Source organism: Misgurnus anguillicaudatus, chromosome 24, assembly GCF_027580225.2.
Source record: "Misgurnus anguillicaudatus chromosome 24, ASM2758022v2, whole genome shotgun sequence".
NCBI classification, from domain to species: Eukaryota; Metazoa; Chordata; class Actinopteri; order Cypriniformes; family Cobitidae; genus Misgurnus; species Misgurnus anguillicaudatus.
The window spans coordinates 36921603-36946851 of NC_073360.2; the positions used below are offsets into that span (position 1 = coordinate 36921603).

The following is a 25249-nucleotide window of genomic DNA, read 5'->3' on the forward strand; positions in this document are numbered from 1 at the left end:
TAAAGGCGGAGTCCATGATGTTTGAAAGCCAATGTTGATATTTGAAATCACCTAAACAAACACGCCCCTACCCCAATAGAATCTGGACCTTCTGTTGATAGACCCGCCCCACACATACGCAAACTGGCATTTGATTTGATTTGATTGGCTATAAGTGTGTTTTGGTAGTCGGCCCGTCTCCTTCTCCAAACCGTTTTTCAAACATCGTGGACTCCGCCTTTAAGTTCAACTTAACAGTCCAAAAAATAAGTATACTAATTTACCAGTAATTCAATTATCTTTTAAATGTACTTTTTGAAAGTACACTTCCAAAAAGATGTAATTAAGTTCAACTTAAGAGTCCAAAAAATAAGTATACTAATTTACCAGTAATTCAATTATCTTTTAAATGTACTTTTTGAAAGTACACTTCCAAAAAGATGTAATTAAGTTCAACTTAAGAGTCCAAAAAATAAGTATACTAATTTACCAGTAATTAAATTATTTTTTAAATGTACTTTTTGAAAGTATACTTCCAAAAAGATGTAATTAAGTTCAACTTAATAGTCCAAAAAATAAGTATACTAATTTACCAGTAATTCAATTATCTTTTAAATGTACTTTTTGAAAGTATACTTCCAAAAAGATGTAATTAAGTTCAACTTAAGAGTCCAAAAAATAAGTATACTAATTTACCAGTAATTCAATTATCTTTTAAATGTACTTTTTGAAAGTATACTTCCAAAAAGATGTAATTAAGTTCAACTTAAGAGTCCAAAAAATAAGTATACTAATTTACCAGTAATTAAATTATTTTTTTAAATGTACTTTTTGAAAGTGTACTTTGTTGTCAATGTATTTTAAATTGTATAGAAGTTTATTTTTTTTAAGTGTATTAAATTTGACATACTTAGAGTGACAATTCAATATACTTATGGGAAGTATATTTTTTGGAAATTAATTGTTAATTTACTTTTTTAGCGTACTATGATCTCACTTCATTAGAAGTGTGACTTCTGTACACTTTATACAGTAAACTCTAAAATAAGTGTATTTTTAGTTGCATATCAGAGTACTTTCATAAAATACGTTAGAATAATAAAATGTAGGCTATACACTGCATGAAAAGAGCTGTATCCGGACAAATACGGATGGGAAATCCCTGCTAAACCTTAGGTTTGCCAGATAAATGAGGCAGAGCGCTTGGAAACGTAATACTCAGAAGTAAACTCGTGAAACATCCAGATATCTTGTGTATATGGATGTATACAGGAACTGGTGGAAGTTTCTAGGAATCCTCACAGCTGGTTGTAAGGAGTGCTGGTTGTGAGGTGTGAAGGGTTAATGACAGAGGTGCTGTCTCTGTTTTCAAAGCTGGGTGGGGGGTTCAAGGCAGCACATAACATAAAAACTGGATAAAAACATTATATATCTACAAGTGTGTTTACTAAATACATGTATTATTATGCTAATGTAATTTAATTGAGAAAGGTTTTTTTATTTAAGAAAATCTGAGCATCACTCAAAATAACTGTCAACATGTTTGTCAACTAAACATGTTTTGTAAACGTTATACATTTTATAAAAATATTTTATATTTTTATTATTGATAAAGTATAAAGAACAAATCAGTGTGAAAACGCAGATTATAAAAAGTACAGGTACATAAAGTGCCAGCAGAGGATCCAAAATAATGAAAAAAAAAAAACATCCAATGCATCTTGGAAATTGTAGTCAAAATACTTCTACAGCAGCATGCTACAGCAGTACCAACGCCAGGGCAAAAGACTCCAATTCCCAGAATGCACCTGCACCCCCCCATTCATTCCCACCAATCAGGATCAACGGCATTATTTCAAACCGCTACTGACTCGTTTTCATGCTAAACAGTACGGCTGAGGTAAGTTTGACTTTAATTCCTTTACATCGCGCATATCTGTTCCATATTTGTTCCTATTTTGTTCTTCACTGTGATTATTTTTGTCTTTATGCGAGAAGTGTTTTAATTTAAAGCACACACAGGAAACATTAAGAGTAAGTTATACACTGTACACAGTAGCCGTTTCCCAATGTCAAGGAAGGATCCTCGGAAGCTAGAATTTCGAGGATGCTACGTCATCGACGTCCGTCGAAGGACTGTTCCAATGTCAAGGATCCTCGAAATTTCAGCCAAGGACTGAGTCCTTCGTTCGAGAAATATCCCATATACAGGAAAGGATGCAAATTTGTATCCTTCGCGCTCTTCACGCGCTGAAATCACCCACAATCCTATGCGCGCAGCACCGAAAGCACACCTTTCCATCACGCAATGACGTAATGACGTGCACTTGCTAGTCTGTTCCATTTAACGTGTTCTCCGAATGCTTAAAAGGAGCCTCGCCTAGCCTCTGAAGGAAGTGACTTGTAAGGACTAGTCCTGCCAAGGAAGTATCCTTGACATTGAGAAACGGCTAGTAACGTTAGGAACTTAAACATGCGGTTTTTCAGTGAGCAAAGTAACATGCAAAATGCCTGATAAACGAATCAAGTCGATGTTTTAAAACTTTAAAAATTAAACGGCAAGATTACTTGTGTTGGAGATGTTCAGCTAACTGTAACAAATGGCTCTTTCTGCTATTTTAAACGATAACCTTAGACGATCTTCTGTTGTTTAAAAGCTCATTGCTGTAAGTTAGTTCTGATAGATGCTGCTTATTTTGCAAGCCTGTTTTAATAGCTTTATTCTGTTTAGTAACCAAGCCAGCTTCACTTTCAGTTTAAGATAAACTAACGTTAGATGCTGTTGTAAAGAAGCTTGGAGTCAAAATATATTTTAAAGTTGTATGATTGTCTTCTTTTTTAATATGATGTCTATCCATGTTTGTGTTTACAGAGGTCATGTACGTTACCATGTGGTCGACCTTGCTGACGCTGAAGAGGTTTCTGTGTAAAAATGATGTAAGTTAAGTTTAATCTTTTAATTTAATATTGTTTTAATTCATGCCCATGTCATGCTGGCTACCAGTCAAATATCGCATACAATTAAAAATACTATTAATCACCAATAAAACCTTAAATGGCCCAGCACCTTCGTATCTTAGAGAATTAATATCAGAATACAATCCGACACGTACACTGCGGTCGCAAAATTCTGGTCTCTTAATTATCCCTAGAATATCAAAAGTGTGTAAGCTCTGAAATGATTTGCCAACTGATATCTGTGAATCAGACACAGTCAATTACTTTAAATCTAAAGGGACACTTCACCCATTTGTATTAAGCTTTGTATCTTTAGAACCCCAGTCATGTTTTTGAATGATCGTGCATCATTTCCTGAGACAGGAGAAATACAGATTTCCATGTTGCACTTCCTTCTTTCAATGATGTAAAAATTATAATTTTGCATCATTGAAAGAAGGAAGTCCAATATCTTTGTTGAGGTGGTGAGACTACAAACACCCCTATTTTAGTCAAATAGGCACCAAATTCGAAATGTATGTTACATTTCCACTACAAATATGAGACACTTTCAATAAAGATTAATGTTTCTACAGGTGAAATGGTCCATTAAAGGATAATTCTGGTATTTAACACTTTGAGTCTTATTTCTGGTTTGTTTTGGATGAACTACAGTGATGGACACTGAAATTTTGACAATGGGTCGTGTCTTGACTTTTTGGCTCGTTTGGAGGCGTCTCTTGGCTGCTTCGGAGTGGAAGTCGGGGGTCATGCACGGGCATGTCATTGGAGCGGCACTTAGCCTTCATTTTCAAAACTGTCCCTTGCGAAAATTAACCATGGTTTTATTGTGGTAAAAGTGTAGTAACCATGTTTTTTTTTGGTCAATTGATTACTATGAGCAAAGCCATGGTTTTACTACACTAACCATGGTTTAACTATGGTTTTTGAAAACCATGGTTGTCAAAACCATGGTTATTTTGTGGTAGCCATGGTTTTACTACAGTAACCATGGTTTTTTGGTCTTAACTGTAGTAAAACCATGGTTAATTTTCGTAAGGGGGCTACTCACCGAGTGGTTCGTGGTGTTCGTTGATGATTAAAAATAAGTAGTGTAGCGAAATACAGTTTCTGTGGTGTTTTATTTGGCATTTTGTAAAATTCCATTGACTTCTCTTGGAAGACTCATTGCTCGCTGATATATCACTCTGCCGCCGGAAATGGAAAAGGGGTCTGTTTACATCTGGTTGTAGTTTTTTCGCTCGGTTTCTCTCAGAATGCTAGCATGAGCAGAGCAACTGTGCCCTCGGAGTAGGGCACAAATTTTTCCCATATTTGATGGCTCAGTGACCAGCCTTAGGGTTGAAGTTGAGCTCGATTGTGACTGTCTATACGCTAGACACCAAGTTCCGTTCAGCATCCTTGTAAGGTAAAGTGGTTGTCGCCATCAAGTGGTCAAGAGTGTGCTAACGCTTCAGACTCAAATATAGAGCGGAAGTATATACGTGGTTGTGAGGTGTCTGAAAAAATAGATCCACTATAGCAAATAACACGGATTGAAATCATACATTGCTCTGATATATTTGTTTTTGGTCATCAACGAACACCACGGGCCACTCTGTGGGTAGCACAGTTTTGAGGATGAACGTTGGGTGTTGTTTTGATGACGTGTTTGTGCATGGCCCTTGACTTCCATTCTGGGGCAGTCAAGAGACGCTTCTAGACGAGTCGAAGGGTCAGGACGCGACCCATTGTCAAAATTTCAGTGAACATCACTGTAGTTCATCCAAAACAAACCAGAAATGAGACTCGAAGTGTTTAATACCGGAATTATTCTTTAAGACTTTTTTCTTTAACAAAGCATTCACATAATTTGTCTAGTAAATTATATTTATCTCGCAAAAGTTAGCTTGTATGGAACAAAGCATTCACATAACTCGTCTGGGTAATTTACTAATGCCGCAATAGCTAGCCTGTCTGGAACCGAGCAGATATTAAAACACAACACTGTGTGACACTTGCATTACCTGTGAATGGCCCCTATGCTAATAGGATTTTGTTTCTCTCTCCCTGTCTCGTCCTCAAACCCGAGGACATTGAGACAAACAGACCAGTTCCGGCTGCCGTGGAGGTCAACACACCACTGATCTACTGGCTGCCCTTCAACGTGATGCCCAGCCGATGCCTGACCACCGACGGAACCCGTTAAATCTCCTTATCCGTTTACATCCCATCAAGCAACATTGGCTTAACTTAGCACCCTCTTGAATAGGAGACATTATTCATTTGCTCGCTTGTAAAGTTTATTCATAGCTGCTGTATTTTGCTACTTATATTGTCTGTCAATTTTTCTATGTTTCCCCTGCTTCTTTTAATGTAAAGCTACTTTGAAACAACTACAAATTGTGAAAAGCACTATATAAATAAAATTGAAGTGTCTCTTTCCTGTTTTACAGATGCAGTGAGGGAGTGATTCCCCAACATCGAGGTGGCAGAGATCCGGGACCTTCTACGGAGGAAGTGCAACAATGCCAATTACAAGGCCTCAAGTAGTTCAAATCAGAGCTAGATGTCCATATAGTACAAGTTGTTCGCAATTGTTCTCTTCCCGGCATTTCAAAGAAAGTTGACTGTTTAAGGTTCCCCATTTTGCCAATATCTGTTTTGTGTGTTACTTTTGTGTCATTAATAAAGATCCTTTTTTAAAATGCAGTTTGTAATCTGTTTGTGTGCATTTGAACTGAATTGTTATATAATACACTTGAAGTGTAATAGCAATATTCATGCTTACGTATAACAAAATGGGGATAAAAGTACAAATTAAATATACTTAAAATATAAAAAATACAGTATAATAATATTGCACTGAAAGTATGTGTCTATGATGTTTAGGTTATAATTGAAATTCACTTTAAAAACATTATTATTGTCATAGTGGGACACTTTAAAAGCACTAAAAATAGTTAGGAAGTGCATTTGTAGAGCACTTGAAATATTACAGAGGCATACTAAATTAACATAGTTTATACTAATTATAAGTATGATAGCAGTATGCACAAAATGTACTTAAACACAACTATAATTTGTGCTGCAATGGCTTTTTAAGTGTATTTCCATTAAAATTGCAATACAATGCAATTGTACTGTAAGTGTGCTTAATTACTCATAAATCTTGATTTTCAGGAGTGTATTTTAGTGCACTTGAAGTTTAAAAAAAGTTGTTCCATTTTAGCATACTATTTACACTTGAAGTGTAATCAAATAGGTGTTAAGTTGAAGTTAATACATAATTGAGTACACTTAACTATACTTGGATTTGACGAAAATAGTACAAAATCTAGAAAATATACTTAGTACACTTTTTTAAAGTATATTTTTAATAGAATTTTTTTTCACCTGGGATATGATGTAATGTAGTCAGAAGTATGACAAATTTGGGTGTTTTACAACATATTGTGAATGTGGCATTAGATGAAAATGCAGTCATGCACAGAATATATTAAAGACAGTCAGTAGGCTACACAAAAGTAAATGTACACAGATGTTATGCACATCTTTTTAATATGGTGGAATATACAGTAAGGTTTTAAACTCACATCATAGTATTTATTCAAACTTTTTTAACCAGACCCTCATTGGGGGCTGAACCTCATTAATATTAATTTAACTTAAAATTAATTCAATTTAGAGGTTATAGGTTTTTATATCAGATATTTTGGGGTTGCAATTAGACTTACATTTAATCCATACAATGAAAATAAAAATATGAAATTCTTCTAAAGGAAAACACTTTGTATTTCTAAATGTATTTTTAAATTATCTTGCATATTTTTATATAATGAAACTATATTGGTGCGTTCTGACTCCTGACTCTGAGATAGATTATTCTTGTGGGCTGCGGAATTAAGGTTTGCAAATCACTCCGGAGCAGAAGGTGTCGCTAATGCACCAATACGCGGAATGCCAACCGCCGCAAAACATACAAAGAGGAAGAACGCAGGAACAACAACCAACAACGCGATTCAGAAGCGGGTTTCCATAATACTGCTTTTGTGAGTAAACAACTTGTTCATAGGAAAGCTCAACAGTCTGCATATAAGTCTTTAATATTTTACCCTAAACTACTCCTATGTAGATTTAGCTGTGATTTAAAGGCTATATAAAAGAAGGCAGAGAATGTTGCAACGGATTCGACTCATTTACAGCATTACAACAGGTAACTGTAACGTTATTACTATTTTTAATAATGTATATTTTGTAATATTATGAGATATTGTTTTAAAAAAGATATTGAGGGTTTCGCCCTTACGAAAATTAACCACGTTTTACAGTAAATATAGTGTTTTGGTTTTACCTGTAGTAAAACAATGGTTAAATTTCGTAAGCTTCCAGTGCCATGCCCTGGTCAAAAAGTACTACCATTTAATAATGTACTTAATGTGATCTATTTTCATGCACTAATTTTGTACTTCATAAATATACTTAATTCTTCTTTAGTTAAGATGTTCTTAACATTATCTAAGTGTACCTATTTTTAGACACCATGAATTTGAACTAAAATACTAGTCTCGTCACATACTGAGGTGGTTTCTCGGACAGGTTTTCGATTAATCCAGGACTTATTAGGTTATATTAGGAGATTAAAGACATTTTTACAAACAATCCTTAAAAAAAAAACATTCTTTCTTGAGACAAAACAATGGCACTGATATTTGTTAAGATATGTCAGTGCAAGGTGTTTTGAAATTAAGGCAACTCAAACATGCATTTTAGTCTGTCCAGAAATGTATTTAGTTAACACTTGTAATAAACTTGAACCTAACTTTCATACTGTACAAAGATGGTTTCGAGTTTATTCCAAGTGTTAACGTACCTAAATTAATTTTATAACAAAATTTTTAACATTTTAGTTCATATTCACGGCGTCTCAAAAAAGGACAGATAAGTATACTTAGATGTTCTTAAAATTATCTTAAGAAGTACTGAAAAAGAATTTTTAGTATATTAAATACATAATTAGTGTGCAAAAATGGAACACTTTAAGTTCACTATGAAAATGTACTATTTTTTAACCTGGGTGTGCAGCAGGTAAAATAAGAGATGAACACATCACCTTTTTTCCTCAGTAAATATATTTATAAAGGTGCTACTAACATGAAGTTTTCACCACATGTCGGTGACAACCCGCGCAATTTGCACATCCAAAGGAATCAACCCATGCAGATGTCCGTAAATTACTTTATGTATGATGTTAATGACAAAGGGAAAATTTTATTGAAAACACTTCATTTATTTAATACTATATAAAAGCCTTTTTTGAGCCTTTGTTGAGTGGGCGGATGTGGAGGTTGTAGATTTTTGCATGGCCCGTCATCCTCCACCCTCCATCTAAAAGGTTTCTTCTTGTTTTAATGCCGGGTGTCGTTTGAGTGATATGTTACAGATATACTACCGCCTGCTTTACCGGAAACATCAAAAACGGCCATGGGATTTTTATAATAAGATTAAAAATATGTAAGAAATATGGGAAATTATATTTAAACTGGATGATTGGTCAAATATGGGAGAATCCCGGGAAAAAAAAAATCACTTTTTTTCATGTGTTATATACTTTTCCTGTGTCATTTAACATCATTACTCATAACTTAATTTATTGACATTTATGGCTGGATTGTACGAGTTGGTTCCCACATGTGGTGAAAATGTCATGTCAATCGCACCTTTAGAAATAGGTTTACTGAGAAAAAGGTGACTTTGTTTACCTGCTGTATATGATGCTTTTAACATATAATGGAAAATCATAATTTAATTATAAATATTGTATTATATGGTATATTGTTTAATAAAAAAATTGTGTTATTATACTGTGCCCCACTTTTATCAACAGAGAAACTATAACAACTCTTGTTATGAACTGACGGCAAAATCAAAGGAATTTCAAGGTAATCGGCTATCCTATGTAGTTGCTTTATTTTCTAGTTTAATTTTGTTTTAATATCTGAATGTCGGTGAGAGGAAAATAACTTTTAAGATAATAATCTGTACATGATGCCACTGACAGCAGTTTTACTTATCTTGGGTAGCTCATTACAAGACATCTTGAGTATAATAGCTCGATGTTGAACAGAGCATTTTCACAGAGCTGAACCAAAACGGTTTGACATGTTTAACAATAGATTGTTGTGCATAACCAAGTGTTTACTTAATGTAAAATCATTGTAGATTATATACAATCGTATTGAAATAATTCAGCTAAATTTTTTGTAGTTTCTGACAAAGTTTTATAACAAGAAGTTTACTTGATTAATAAAGTTTCTGTGAAGTGATTTTTGAAAAGTGTCAATAAAAAGTTCACACTTTAAAAAAAAGTTCATGTTATTTACATTTACGTGTTTCTTTAAAAGCTTATTTTATATCTACACTCTAAAACTGCTGGGTTATTTTTGACCCATAATAATGGGTAAATATTGGACAGAACACATGCTGGGTTAAAAATTACCCCATGGCATGCTGGGTCAAAAATGACCCAATGTAGGGTTGTTGTTATGTAACCATGGGGTAATAATAACCCAACGGTTGGGTTAAACTAACCCAGCATTGGGTCAAATTTTAACGATTATAACCTTGATTTACATGTGTTTAAGAGAACACAAGTATATTTTTAGGTCTTCACACACTGTAAAGGAAATATCATATGCTGTTTTTAATCATAGATTATTTTTTGTTCAGGATAATTTGTTCAGGATAATATACAGGATTATCTGTTTTTTACAGAAGGCATCAAATGCAGAATTCAGCTGTGCGTCTATGAAGAATAAGAGGACAATGGATCCACCAACAGAATTTAAGGGGTGACCTGAAAAATAAGATATTTAGAAATTAGTAAATTTAGTTGAAATGATTGGACATTTTTGTAAATTATTTTTAGGATTTTTTTATATTTGACACTCAGTTTAATTAACATTTAAGAAATGTAATGAATATTCTTGATTTCTTTCAGGTCAGTCATAACCGAACCCGTCTGTAAAAAGATGAAGTTTGAGCAGTCTGTGAACCAACCACAATATATGTGTCCTGAATTCAGGTAAAATGTAGACTCTGATTTTATTTAGTTTATGATGCTTTATCAAAAACTGAAATACCATTTAAATGAAGCCTTTTATAAATGAAATGTTGTCATGTAAAAAATAACAAAAATCAAATATAGTCTATATATATATATATATGTAATTGTCTAACTTCTATATACTTCTATATACTACTTTTGCAGCCATGACTCTAAAATTAGTGAAGTCCTCAACACATTTAAATCAAATCTGAGGGAGAAGTTTAAGTGTTTGTATGATGTATCATCAACTGAGAAAAGCTTAACACTACTGAATGAGATCTACACAGAGCTCAACATCACGGAGAGTGAAAGTGGAGAGATCAGTAATGAACATGAGGTGAGACAGATTGAGACACAATCCAGAAGAACAACAACAGAGGAGACACCAATCAAATGTAATGACATCTTTAAACCTTTACCTCAACAAGTCAAACACATCAGAAGTGTGCTGACAAAGGGAGTCGCTGGCATTGGAAAAACAGTCTCTGTACAGAAGTTCATTCTGGACTGGGCTGAAGAGAAAGAGAATCAGGACGTCCACCTCATATTTCCACTTCCTTTCAGAGAGATCAATTTGATGAAGGACAAAACACTCAGTCTTTTAGATCTTCTTCATCTTTTCTTTCCAGAATTTAAAGAAATGGAAATCTTCAGTGAGAAATATAAAGTGTTGTTCATCTTTGATGGTTTGGATGAGTGTCGTCTGTCTCTGGATTTTCACAGCAGTGTGAGGTTGTGTGATGTAAATGAATCAACCTCAGTGGACGTGATGCTGACAAACCTCATCAAGGGGAATCTGTTTCCCTCTTCTCTCATCTGGATCACCTCCAGACCAGCAGCAGCTGATCTCATCCCCTCTGAGTGTGTTGATCGAGTCACAGAGATACGAGGCTTCAGTGATCCACAGAAGGAGGAATACTTCAGGAAGAGAATCAGTGATGAGAGTCTGTCTGATAAAATCATCTCACACCTGAAGTCATCCAGGAGTCTTTACTTCATGTGTCAAATCCCAGTCTTCTGCTGGATTTCAGTCACTGTTCTAGAGAAAATGTTGAGGGAAGCACAGAGTCAAGAGATCCCAAAGACTCTCACTCAAATGTACACACACTTCCTGATCATTCAGACAAACTGCAAACATGAAGAGGACGATGACAATAAAGTGAATGATGAATACTTGATCTATAAACTGTGTAAACTGGCTTTTGAGCATTTTCAAAAAGGCAGTTTGATTTTCAATGAAGAAGACTTGAGAGATTGTGGCATTGATGTAACAGAAGCATCAGTGTACTCAGGATTGTGTACTCAGATCTTCAGAGAGGAGTTTGGTTTGTATCAGGGGAAAGTTTACAGCTTTGTTCATCTGAGCATTCAGGAACATCTAGCAGCTCTACATGTGCACCTCTCTTTTATGAACAACAACATCAATGTGTTGACTGAAATGAAACTACATTACAAACATCGGCTTTCAATACATGATCTGTATAAGAGAGCTATAGATGAGGCTCTACAGAGTAAAAATGGACATCTGGATCTTTTCCTTCGTTTTCTTCTGGGTTTGTCGCTGGAGTCGAATCAGAATCTCCTACTAGGTCTGAGGATACAGACAGGACGCAGCTATCATAACAATGTTAAAACAATGGGTTACATCAAACATAAGATGAGGAACAATCCTACACCAGAAAAAGTCATCAATCTGTTTCATTGTCTGAGTGAACTGGGTGATTATTTGCTGATGAGGGAAATCCTGTACCGTCTGAAATTTGGAACATCAAGAAAAGCCCAAATCTCTTCATCTCAGTGGTCAGCTTTAGTTTTTGTGTTGCTGACATCAGGACAGGAGTTCAAGACGTTTAATATGAATTATATTATTAATGCAAACAAAGCTGAATCACTGAACTTTCTTCAGAAGCTGCTGCCTGTGATTTGTGAATCCAGAATAGTTCTGTAAGTATGAACAGTCACTTTACTCTTAATACATTATTAAGGATGTCGTTCCAAACCAGTGTGGTGTTTTTATTTCTCTACAGGTTGTATAACTGTAATATCAGAGTTGAAGGTTGTGCTGCTCTGTCTTCAGCTCTGAGATCAAACCCATCACACCTGAGAGAACTAAATCTGTCTCAGAATAATCTTGGAGATTCAGGAGTGAAGCTGATCTCTGACGTACTGAAGAATCCTGACTGTAAACTGGAGAAACTCTGGTAAGATTATACACACATGATGTGATTCTCAGATTAAAATTGTCAAGTAGTTCAGAAGTCTGATTGCTAAAGACCCGACGGGGTCAGAAACAGGGTGCGTACCACACAAACACTAGAACTCAAGATTGTATTGTACACCAGAGACCAGAGAGCAAGAAGGTAACTGGCAGACAGGACCATAATCCATAATCCATTTAAAAATTAAAACGTGTTGAAACCAAGAGCATCCAGAGTGAGCATTTATATAGTGGGCAAAACTAAGGAGGAGGTCAGAGCCAATACGAACTACCGGCACATCCGGGAACTTGACTGTAAATTTCGTCACCGCCCCTTTTTGGGTGATAGAAAAGCGGCCCTTCCATTGGCTTCCATTCAAAATAGCGGAACAAAGCAACGTTTTTACACAGCCAGCAGGCGTAAACAACTTATGAAATCACTCAGATTAAACATGTTGAGTGGTTATCTGTCCGCCCTGCCCGCCATAGAGCCCGAAAGATACATTAACACATTTAATTTGGTCAATATAAAAACATGTCCCTTTCATTCTCACAGCGTCAAATTTGTGTAACAACACCATCCAGTAATAGCTGGAAATATCGCTAAGCCAGTTAGTTGTATGACTCGACGGAAAAGTGCACTCATTACTCTAAATATAAAGACATAATAAATAAATACGAAGTATCTTTCAAATACGAAGTAAAATTATTCACTTGCTTCCCTGTTGACTCGTTGAGGTACGAGTAAAATGTCCGGGTAAGACACCTCTGGCCAATAGGGAGCGTTGTTACACAAATTTGATGCTGTGAGAATGAAAGAGACATGTTTTTATATTGACCAAATTAAATATGTTAATGTATCTTTCGCGCTCTATGGCAGGCAGGGTGGACAGATAATTACTCAACATGTTTAATCTGAGTGATTTCATAAGTTATTTACGCCTGCCGGCTGTGTAAGAAGGTTGCTTTGTTCCGCTATTTTGAATGGATGCCAATGGAAGGTCTAGTCTGTTTACCCCAAAAGTGGGCGTGAACCTGTTCAGAGACATTCTATGACATTGCGCCGGTTGTGCGTATAGTCTGGTGAGCCACATACAACACAACTCTGCTGCAAAATTGAAATGAAAACAATTAATAATAGCATACTCGAACAATCAAAACCAAAGGCAATCGTGCCTAACATGAGTGCGCCCTAACACATCAACTAACAAAATGAAATCTATTTTGATCTGACATGTGTTTAAAGTGACAGATTGAAGTGTGTGTCTGTGTTCTTTACAGGTTGAATTCTTGTAATATCACAGCTGAAGGTTGTGTTGCTCTGTCTTCAGCTCTGAGATCAAACCCATCACACCTGAGAGAACTGAGTCTGTCTAAAAATAGACTAAGATATTCAGGAGTGAAGCCGATCTCTGATGTTCTGAAGAATCCTCACTGTAAACTGGAGAAACTGACGTAAGATCATTTCAATTAAAGAGACACTTGACAAACAAACATCCAATCATAAAAGATAAATCCCTTTACTCTTTAATTTTTTTTACAGAATAGATCAATCTAATGTAATCGGTCGCATCTGGTGCATTTATTCTAACTTGTGTACAGGTCCTTCTGAAAAAATTAGCATTTTGTGATAAAGTTCATTATTTTCCATAATGTAATGATAAAAATTTAACTTTGATATATTTTAGATTCATTGCACACCAACTGAAATATTTCAGGTCTTTTATTGTTTTAATACTGATAATTTTGGCATACAGCTCATGAAAATCCCAAAATTCCTATCACAAAAAATTAGCATATCATGAAAAGGTTCTCTAAACGAGCTATTCTAGTAGTTTTTGTTGGGTATATTACTGATCATATGCTGTATTAATATTATATTAGGCCTAAGGCCTATTGTTTCTACACAAGGCTATAAGACACCCAGTTAAACGTTAACTTTCGTTTCCTAATTAAAAGAGCCCAGGTGCGATCCTGCGACCATACCCTGATTGTTCTCGCCACGATTATCTTGAGAAGCAAGGTCGAAACAACCGATAAACAAGAGTATGTCATTTTAGATTAGAGAATTTGTCCAGCTGTACTTCGCTACATTAACAATAAGGTATATGTGCAAGCTAGGCCAAGGCCATGAGAACCAGTAAGCAGAATATGTCATTTTAGATATGAGGAAGGATTCAGCTGCAGTTCTGCTACATCAAACAAATAAAATTAATCGAAGCAGACCGAGACCAATGAGAAGAATGTAAGTCATCTCAGATAAGAAGTGTTTGATCTTACTGTATAAAAATGGAGTCAGATGTTGGGAGGGCAGATGATCTTTGAGCACCTCTTTGAGGGGTTGTTGATTGTCTCACTTTTGGCTCTAGCGAATAAAGTAATTTTTGTTTGGCACCTGGAACCTTTGTCTCCTGAGTGTTTTTTCTTATGAAGATTCAAGCTAAGACTTTTTGCCACAACAGCTACAGTTGCCGCATTCCCCAGGTCAAGCCACTTTTGAACCAGAAACAGCGGCAGAAGCGCCTGACCTGGGCTACAGAGAAGCAGCACTGGACTGTGCTCAGTGGTCCAAAGTACTTTTTTCGGATGAAAGCAAATTTTGCATGTCAGGCGGTAAGCAAGGTGCCAGAGTCTGGAGGAAGGCTGGGGAGAAGGAAATGCCAAAATGCCTGAAGTCCAGTGTCAAGTACCCACAGCCAGTGATGGTCTGGGGTGCCATGTCAGCTGCTGGTGTTGGTCCACTGTGTTTTATCAAGGGCAGGGTCAATGCAGCTAGCTATCAGGAGATTTTGGAGCACTTCATGCTTCCATCTGCTAAAAAGCTTTATGGAGATGAAGATTTCATTTTTCAGCATGACCTGGCACCTGCTCTCAGTGCCAAAACCACTGGTAAATTGTTTACTGACCATGGTATTACTGTGCTCAATTGGCCTGCCAACTCTCCTGACCTGAACCCCATAGAGAATCTGTGGGATATTGTGAAGAGAAAGTTGAGAGACGCAAGACCCAACACTCTGGATGAGCTTAAGGCCGCTATCGAAGCATTCTGGGCCTCCATAACACCTCAGCAGTGCCACAGGCTGATTGCCTCCATGCCACGCTGCATTGAAGCAGTCATTAATGCAAAAGGATTCCCGACCAAGTGTTGAGTGCATATCTGAACAATTATTTGAAGGGTTACTTTTTTTGTATTAAAAACACTTTTCTTTTATTGGTCGGATGAAATATGCAATTTTTTTGGATTTTTGGTTTCTCTTTACTTTTTTGCCAGAACTATCAATATTAAACGAATAAAAGGCCTAGACTACTTCAGTTGTGTGTAATGAATCTAAAATATATTAGTCTAATGTTTGTCAGTGCATTACAGAAAATAATGAACTTTATCACAATATGCTAATCTTTTGGGATGGACACTGCTAAAAAAAAATCTGAAATAACAAATCTGTGTTTTCATGCATTTGTTGTTCAAATTTTTATTCGTAACCTTAAAATAGTTACCACAGCAAATTTGGAGGTTCTATCTCAAAGCCGCTAGCACCACCAACAGTTTCACATTTTTTGCTTATAACTTCTGGGCCAGTATTTATGAAAAATCTAAGTGCAAAGAGTTGCTCCTAGTGACACATTTCTAAGAAAACTCTTAGAAATTAGGTTGCTTCCCTTTAAAGCAACACTATGTAGTTTCCATGTAAAAATGACTTACGGCTCCCCCATGTGGTTGAAAAGTGCAACAGTGCCTGGTATCAGACACTCTTCTGCAGGCAGGGGGAGGGGCGGGGCTGTGTGCTCTACCCTTCACCCCCACTTTCAGAGTGTGCTTTTAGCAGCTAGGAGGCTGCTCAGGTTGCAGCAACAGTACAATTTGTCCAGTTAAAAGTTGTTTTATCACTGAAATAATTTTAGAGACATTATTTAAAGGTAAAAAACTACATAGAGTTGCTTTAAAATGCCTTAAAAGAGGTCTCCAGAGTATGGAGTATGGACAAAGGCTTTTATGAGGCTTAAGAGTTTCTGGTTACACTTTAATTTACAGTGTCCGTGTTACAAAGTAATTACCAGTTGTCAATCATTCTGATGATATGTTTACGTAAGGCCGTCGTACGTACTCGTCCCTAGGTTCGCTTTTTGCACATGCGCACTTTCAGGTGTATATGTGTGATGAGCTACGGCTTCAGCCATTCATTGAAGTTCACGTTCTCGCTATGTTTTTTTTCAAAATGTTTGAGAAAAAGTGTTTACGAATTGTATGACAAGAAAAGAAAAGCCTCTGAAGAAAGAGAATATCTGAAAAATATTTCACACGCTGCTTAAAAATCTAAACACTAACGGTATTTGTGTCATTGTTTTTTTGCAGGTTGAGTTATTGTTGTGTCACACCTGAAGGTTGTGTTGCTCTGACTTCAGCTCTGGAATCAAACCCATCACACCTGACACATCTGGATCTGTCTAAAAATGTTATTGGAGATTCAGGAGTTAAGCTGATCTCTAATGTACTAAAGAATCCTGAATGTAAACTGGACAAACTGGCGTAAGATCACCTCTCTGTAGTTACACATAATACCTTAGTTATAGTCGGGCGTAAGGTCGTAGGTTATCAGTAGCCTGTGCATAGCTCTGCATAGCCTGATTTGCACCTCACCAAAATTTTAACAGCGTGTCAGTTCTACGCGACCGCAAACGATCCCTTTGGCTGTGTCCCAATTTGAATGCTGTGACCTTCTAAGGACATATTCTAAGAGGCTGTTTACACTTGGTATTAAGATGTGTTTTCATCGATCGGATCACAAGTGGACAACGCTAAAGGCAGGTGTAAAACATGTTCAAAACGTTTTAAGCTTGTCCACTTTCGACTACTTAACCAGATTCAAAGTTAGTCGAAAACCCTTTCGATCGGATTGCTTTTGTAGTCTTAAAGCACATGTGGTTGAATATGTTTTGAACAGCCACATGAGACCGCTTTTTCTACACCTGTTCATGTAATCTGTGGTACTGAGCACAATGTTTTACATTGTTTCTGACTTCTAGTGTGAACACACAGTGTACAGCGCTATCTTTAGGCTTTTATTGATCAAACTAAAGCGGCTGATGTCCGCGTCTTTCATTAATTTCATTTTGCGAGCGTGTGAAAGTTGCACGATCTTATTTCAACAGTTGCGCTGAAATATCAGTGAAAGCGCTTTCATATACATGTACAAAACAGTGCTCAACATGTTTACTAACCACACAAGCAGCGGACTCCGGCAATAATATTTGTTTGCGTCCATTTAAACCGTCATTACTCCCGCTCGTGTTTAAATGACAGGAGAGAGACTCGCCCACTGTCTCCACCGATCATCCCCACTCAGTAATCAGGACAGAAGACGTCCAAAGTGGACCAAAGGGAAAGATTTAATTACAAGGGCCGGTTCCCCGATAACGCTCACTCTTAGCGCGCTAAGAAGACTCAAAAAGATATATTTTACCAAAGTTGTTTATGTTCCTAAGTGTGTTCTCCGAAGTGTCCCTTAGGAAGCTTCTTAACAAGCTGCCTCTAAATTCGACGTAACAATGGCGCTGTCCCAAATGAAGGTGCTTAATTAGTTGGGATCGATCTCCAAGGATAGATTTTTTCACTTTATGCGAAGGTGCATTACGGCTATAAGTAAAGCCCGGAATACACTGCACGATTTTTGTCCTCTTATAAGATCATTACCTTATCACACTGTGCGACATGTTTTGTTTAAACTCGGGCACGAGAGGCATGTAGACTGCACGATGATGACACGGAAGCTTTGGCGGCAGCGTCACACGTTGCGCAATGTCACCAGCATGCGCTCGTGGTACACAAATACTGACACTGCCAGAAAACTATCGTAGGCTATCTTTGGACGCAAGACCGGGAAAACGGCCGTCCCTGAACCCCTCTCACTGCACGACATAGGACCACCAACGAAGAGCCACGATCACAGAAATCGCGACGACTGCTTCACGATGGCAATCCTTCATCCGGGACAGCCAACAACCGTGCAGTGTATTCCGGGCTTAAGACAACACGTTCTATACAAATGGAACATTACTCAAATTATTCCAGTAACATTTATTTTAACATAGTTTAAGTTATCCATAAAATTTAGACTATTAATTAAATCAGTAATACAAGTAGATGAACCCTCGCTAATCATCCACCCTCCTTATCCTGTTGTGCCACTTGTGCGGCTTCTTGACATGGGTTTAACAGCTTTTAAAAATTATGTAATACACTTTTATACTAATGGTAAGGCACTTTACAATCAGAAATGATTGGCAAGCAGCTGTAGTTACTTCTGTTTATTGCGGTATTGCTTGCCGTTGGTTAATGTTTTCAATTAAAAGCAACCTATCTACAATGAACACAGAGAGAGAGAGAGTTAGATACAGAATATGGTCTGAGAAGATCCAGCAGCTCCGTGAGTTGTCTTGGGAGGTGATTTTTTTTTAAAATTTAGCCACGTCAGGCAAAATGTCAAAAGGGTTTAAGTGTTGCCCAATAAAAAAATTGGCATGGACTTAACGGCTCCGCGTCCGGTGTTCTGTCGAAGTCTGTTCCCCCTATGTTTCCCTTTAGTGTAGTGTGTTTTTATAGCGTTTTTATAGCATTATACGTTTATTCTTTGTATACATTGAAAGTTTTAATGGCTACTGAGATGTATGTGTGCATTTATGTAATGTATCTTTATTGTTCTTAATGTTAAGTCAATTATTTATACAGTATGAATCCTATTATATGTATAATATATATTTATTATGTATGCAAACATAACTTTTTAAAACAATTTAATGTAATAATATGTTAAAGGACATACACTAATATAAAACTGTCAAATCTATGAAATATTAAATAAATTGTATTATAGAATACATGATATTATTGCTTTTTAATATAACAAATTCAAATCTTTAATCTTTCTAAATAAATTATAAATGTAACGTGATGAAAACGCTATAAGAAACATAGAGGGAACAAACTCCGGTGCCGTCTTTTATTCATTAGTTCTAATACCAAATAAAATCAACTGCATAAATAGTCCTGTATCCATTGCAAACATATTTTATTATAAGTCTTAAAATGTCCATAACATAAAATCACTGTCAACATACCATAGTTTGACTTGTACTGCGCTGCGATGATTTTTAAAGACTGCTGCACAGTGGCAGTGATAGACTTTTGCGCTCAAACAACGCTAAGAGAGAGCTTACGAATGGTACAGACCAACCTTACGAAAGTGTGACTTACAGAAGATATACTTAGTGTATATATCTATACTTAGCCATAGAGTTAAGAGAGAGGTTAAAGGATTAGTCCATTTTCTTAAAAGAACAATCCAGATAATTTACTCAACACCATGTCATTCAAAATGTTGATGTCTTTCTTTGTTCAGTTGAGAAGAAATTATGTTTTTTGAGGAAAACATTGCAGGATTTTTCTCATTTTAATGCACTTTAATAGAGCCCAACACTTAATACTTAACTAAACACTTAACAGTTTTTTTCAACGGAGCCTCAAAGGACCACAAACGATCCCAAACGAGGCACAAGGGTCCCATCCAGCAAAACGACCGTCATTCTCGACAACAAAACAACAAATATACACCTTTAAAGCACAACTTCTCGTCATGTAGATCCGGTCGTGATGCGCCAGCTGACCCCACGCAATACGTCATGACGTCAAGAGGTCACAGAGGACGAACGTGAAACTCCGCCCTAGTGTTTACAAGTGGTTGAAAGAGGACCGTTCCTACATTGCTGTATGTCAACTGATACTAATTAATGGCTTTGTGTCAGTTTATTGTTTAAAATGGTCCGCAAATGTGCGTTTTATACATGTAACACGTGACCTCCCTACGTCACTACACATTTACGTTAGGTCGCGCTGGACCGGACCTAGTCGAAAAGTTGTACTTTAAAAGTACATATTTGTTATTTTTCTTGTCAAAAATGACAATCGTTCACTAGATAAGAGCCTTATGCCTCGTTTGGGATTGTTTATAGTCCTTTGAAACTCCGTTGAAAAAAACTGTTAAGTGTTGAGTTAAGTATTAAATGTTGGGCTCTATTAAAGTCCATTAAAATTAGAAAAATCCTGCAATGTTTTCCTCAAAAAACATAATTTCTATGTTAAAATTTTTCTTTTTTCTAATTTTCTAACATTAAAATTTTTCTTTTAAGAAAATGGACTAATCCTTTCAGGAATAGGTTAAGAACTACTTAGCGATATGAACGTTTTGGGGAACCGGGCCCAGGTCTAAACGGAATGTGTGTCTCTGGTACACTTGTGATCTGATCACCGAAAACACTTCTTAATACCAAGTGTAAACAGGTCATATGATTTTTTTTACAGAACAGATCAATCTAATGTGATCGATCAGAACTGGTGCCTTTTTTGTAACGTGTAGAAAAGTATGAAATGCAGAATTAAAGGCGGAGTCCACGATGTTTGAAAAACGCGTTGGAAAAGGAGACGGCCCGACTACCAAAACACACTTATAGCCAATCAAATCAAATGCCGGGTTGCGTATGTGTGGGGCGGGTCTATCAACAGAAGGTCCAGATTCTATTGGGGTAGGGGCGTGTTTATTTGGGTGATTTCAAATATCAACATTTGCTTTCAAACATCGTGGACTCCGCCTTTAACAAATCTGTTTTTTCATGCATTTGTTGTTCTTATTTAGAATAATTACAACTGCCACAAACCTTTTTTATTTGTTTTTAGCTTGTTGCATATTATTGTCATTGTTTTTATCTCATACATTGTAGTTGTGGTGTTAGACAATAAAACATAATATGGTTAGATCAGGATTTAATGGGAATTCAATCAGACACTGCTCAAATATCCCAACACTAACAGTGTTTCTGTCATTGTTGTCCACAGGTTAAGTGGTTGTAAAATCACAGCTGAAGGTTGTGTTGCTCTGTCTTCAGCTCTGACATCAAACCCATCACACCTGAGAGATCTGCATCTGAGTAACAATAATCTTGGAAATTCAGGAGTGAAGCTGATCTCTGATGTATTGGAGAATCCTCACTGTAAACTGGAGATACTGGAGTAAGATCATCTCTCTGTCACACATGTACTCATGTTTCCAGTTTGATATTAAACAATAAACCTTTAATTATATTAAGTATATTCAGTAATGTGGGTTAAATGTTTTTGTGTTCTAATATATGAAAAAAGCTTCGCAAATTTGTATAAAACTGTATTTATATTGTTTTATATTGTCTTTTGTGTTGTGAACTAAGAGACTGAATTGTGTGTCAATACAGGTTGTATTTGTGTGATATCACAGTTGAAGGTTGTGCTGTTCTGTCTTATGCTCTAATATCAAACCCATCACACCTGAGACATCTGAATTTGTCTCAGAATGATCTTGGAAATTCAGGAGTGAAGCTGATCTCTGACGTACTGGAGATTCCTGACTTTAAACTGGAGCTATTGTGGTAAAATCACCTATCTCTAATAGTCATCGCTACCAAGGAGGATAAGGGCCAAGCTAAAATAAAAAATAAAACCATCTTGAGTTTCTCGTTAATTTATGACTTTGGTCTCGTTAATTTACGACTTTGTTCTCGTTAATTTACGACTTTATTCTCGTTAAATAATTACTTTATTCTCGTTAAATAATGACTTTGTTCTCGAAACTATATTTATTCTGACTTTTTTCTTGTTAAATAACGACTTTATTCTGGGATTTTAATGACTTAAATCTCGAGTTATATTTTTTTGTTTTTTTATTTTTTATTTTAGTTTGGCCCTAATCCTCCTTGGTACATCACTAATATATCAATTTCAGAAAAAACATTATCTATTTTCAGAGTGACTTTGTGTAGTGTTCACACAAGCAATGGCATAATTTTTTACCTGTAAGATGCTATTCCCACAACACATCAGTACCAAAATACTAAGATGATGTTAACCTGTAATGACCTATATAGCCACTGCCACTTTTCTGCTTGAAAACATATGAAGCATGACTTCATAGCCAAACAGATGGGGGTCCTTGTTTTTGTTCATATTTTTATTGGTAAACATTTACGATCATGCAGTTGATCTTGACCCAACGACACTGTATTAGAAATCTTTAAACTGTATTCATGAACCATTCACTGTCGAGCTAAATAAAGTTGTTATTTAACAAGAACAAAGTCCTTATTTAACAAGAAGAAAGTCCCTATTTAACGAGAATAAAGTAATAAATTCAGCAAACATTTTATTAATAAAAACATTCTGTGTACAGGCAAGCAAAAGATCCTAGAATAAGAACACAAACCGCTAAAGGGCACATACGTTTCCTTCAATGAAAACGAGCACATTCTGGGCTTTTCTGCTTGACCGTACATGCTTATTAATAATATAGTCTGTAGTGAATTTAGTGTATTTATATCACTATCTTAATGCCGTAAACAATGTAAAGAATAAGCCTAAACCTATTGACTTAATTCTCAAAATTTTACAAACATTTTACGACTTTATTGTCGTCAAGTAATGACTTTATTCTTGTTAATTAATGACTTTGTTCTTGTTAAATAATGACTTTATTCACGTCAAATAATGACTTTTTTCTTGTTAAATAATGACTTTGTTCTCGTGAAATAATGACTTTGTTCTCGTTAAATAACGACTTTATTCTTGTTAAATAACGACTTTATTCTCGTTCAATAACCAGTTTGTTCTCGTTCAATAACCACTTTGTTCTCGTTAAATAACGACTTTATTCTTGTTAAATAATGACTTTTTCTCCTTAAATAACGACTTTATTCTTGTTAAATAACGACTTTATTCTCGTTCAATAACCACTTTGTTCTCGTTCAATAACCACTTTGTTCTCGTTAAATAATGACTTTATTCTTGTTAAATAACGACTTTGTTCTCGTTAAATAACGACTTTGTTCTCGTTAAATAACGACTTTGTTCTCGTTAAATAACGACTTTGTTCTTGTTCATTTACGACTGTGTTTTCGTTAATTTACGATTTTGTTCTCGTTAATTTATGACTTTGGTCTCGTTAATTTACGACTTTGTTCTCGTTAATTTACGACTTTATTCTTGTTAAATAATTACTTTATTCTCGTTAAATAATTACTTTGTTCTCGAAACTATATGTATTCTGACTTTTTTCTTGTTAAATAACGACTTTATTCTGGGATATTAATGACTTAAATCTCGAGTTATATTTTTTTGTTTTTTTATTTTTTATTTTAGTTTGGCCCTAATCCTCCTTGGTACATCACTAATATATCAATTTCAGAAAAAACATTATCTATTTTCAGAGTGACTTTGTGTAGTGTTCACACAAGCAATGGCATAATTTTTTACCTGTAAGATGCTATTCCCACAACACATCAGTACCAAAATACTAAGATGATGTTAACCTGTAATGACCTATATAGCCACTGCCACTTTTCTGCTTGAAAACATATGAAGCATGACTTCATAGCCAAACAGATGGGGGTCCTTGTTTTTGTTCATATTTTTATTGGTAAACATTTACGATCATGCAGTTGATCTTGACCCAACGACACTGTATTAGAAATCTTTAAACTGTATTCATGAACCATTCACTGTCGAGCTGCAACAACTAGTATTCGAGAATAGTCGATTAAATAAGATTTATTCGATCTGCAATAACTATTTGAAAAGAAAAATGTTGTTTGATCAGGTTTTTTTATAGTGTCACAGCAAGGTTAAGATATACTGCTACAGAATGCTCTTGTTATTTTTTTCACTTCGTCTGTACTGTCTTTTACAGATTTTAATGTAAAATGTGAAAATGTATTTGTATCTTTTACATGAGTATATATGAGTATAGTTAGATACATTTCACTTTATTAGCAGAAACATTTTTGATTGGTGAAGACAATTTATGCCTCACTATAAAGGACAAAAAGTGCATGCATACAAGTGTATAGATAAATGGAAAATAAATGAAACAAACAAACAAAAAAATCCTTATTGAGAGACTCAAGTGTGTTTTAATTGTTCCCTACAGGTTGTGTGAATGTAATATCACAGATGAAGGTTGTGGTGCTCTGACTTCCGCTCTGATATCAAACCCATCTCACCTGAAAGGATTGTATCTGACTGGAAATAATCTGGGAGCTTTAGGAATGGAGCTGATGACTGATGTGGCAAATGATCCATATTACAAACTGAAAAAAATATTGTGAGTATGAGTAATGATTTATTTATTATATATTTAACATTTTCATGTCATCCGTTTATGTTTTTCATTAGATTCATAATATGAAATAATAAACTCTAGTTTAGTTTCAGAAGGTTTTTCTACTTAAAATTTTTTTTTTTTTTTTTTTTTGCTATGCATATTCAGATGAAACTTTACTGGCATTATGCAGAGTAAACGCTAATATAATGGAGTTAGCATCTGACCAGAAGTGCAAGAATATAGTGTTATTATTTATATGTACACGGATATGTACCAAAGGGAGTGCTTTAGCATAATAAGTTATAAATTACAGTATATACAGACTGAATATGAATATGTACAAGTTTTTTCACTTCACATTGTATAAATTAAACAAATTAGTGTGCGTTCGCAATGAGCAAAATATATTTAAATATTAACTAAGAGAATGATGTACAAATTGCTGTTTTTTGTTAGTTCATGTCACATGATGTATAACTAATTTTAACAAGTTAAGCCTAAATATTATTTTAATATTTTTCTTTATTTTACTAAAATTGATTTTATCATATTGATCTTATGGATCCGTGTCAACACCTTTATAATAAAAAAAAAAAGTAATTTAAAAAAAATGATGCATTATAATGTTAATAAATACCGATATAAGAACAGGTTGTTTGTTTGTTTTAACAGCATTTCACCGTTGGCCGAATCTTCTGCTGTTGAAGTAACAGAGGAAGAGACACTTGAGTCAACACAAGCAACAGAGACTTGAAGATATCCGTGCGTGTGTGTGTGTACGTGCGTGTGCGTGTGTGTGTGTGTGCATGTGTGTGTGTGTGTATGTGTGTGTGTGTGTGTGTGTGTGTGTGT

At 35.6% G+C, this 25249-nt stretch overlaps 1 protein-coding gene and 1 long non-coding RNA gene across 3 annotated transcripts; both read left to right on the forward strand.

Annotated features, from left to right (window-relative positions):
• Window positions 1-1613: 1613 nt before the first annotated feature.
• On the forward strand, window positions 1614-5624 carry LOC129419278 (uncharacterized). Of its 2 annotated transcripts, none has more exons than XR_012367602.1 (2): window positions 1614-1879; window positions 2852-5624. It is a non-coding gene; the product is annotated as an uncharacterized lncRNA (long non-coding RNA). The 2 variants fall into 2 exon arrangements; XR_012367603.1 differs by lacking the exon at window positions 1614-1879 and adding an exon at window positions 1888-2013.
• A 1348-nt stretch (window positions 5625-6972) lies between these two features.
• LOC129438551 (protein NLRC3) lies at window positions 6973-25221 on the forward strand. The gene is made up of 12 exons (XM_055197323.2): window positions 6973-7132; window positions 8804-8858; window positions 9691-9767; window positions 9917-10000; window positions 10187-11968; window positions 12052-12225; window positions 13503-13676; window positions 16576-16749; window positions 21109-21282; window positions 21501-21674; window positions 24224-24397; window positions 25070-25221. Exons 3-12 carry the CDS (start codon window positions 9724-9726, stop codon window positions 25149-25151), a joined length of 3036 nt encoding a protein of 1011 aa, XP_055053298.2. The 5' UTR covers window positions 6973-7132; window positions 8804-8858; window positions 9691-9723; the 3' UTR covers window positions 25152-25221.
• Window positions 25222-25249: the final 28 nt, after the last annotated feature.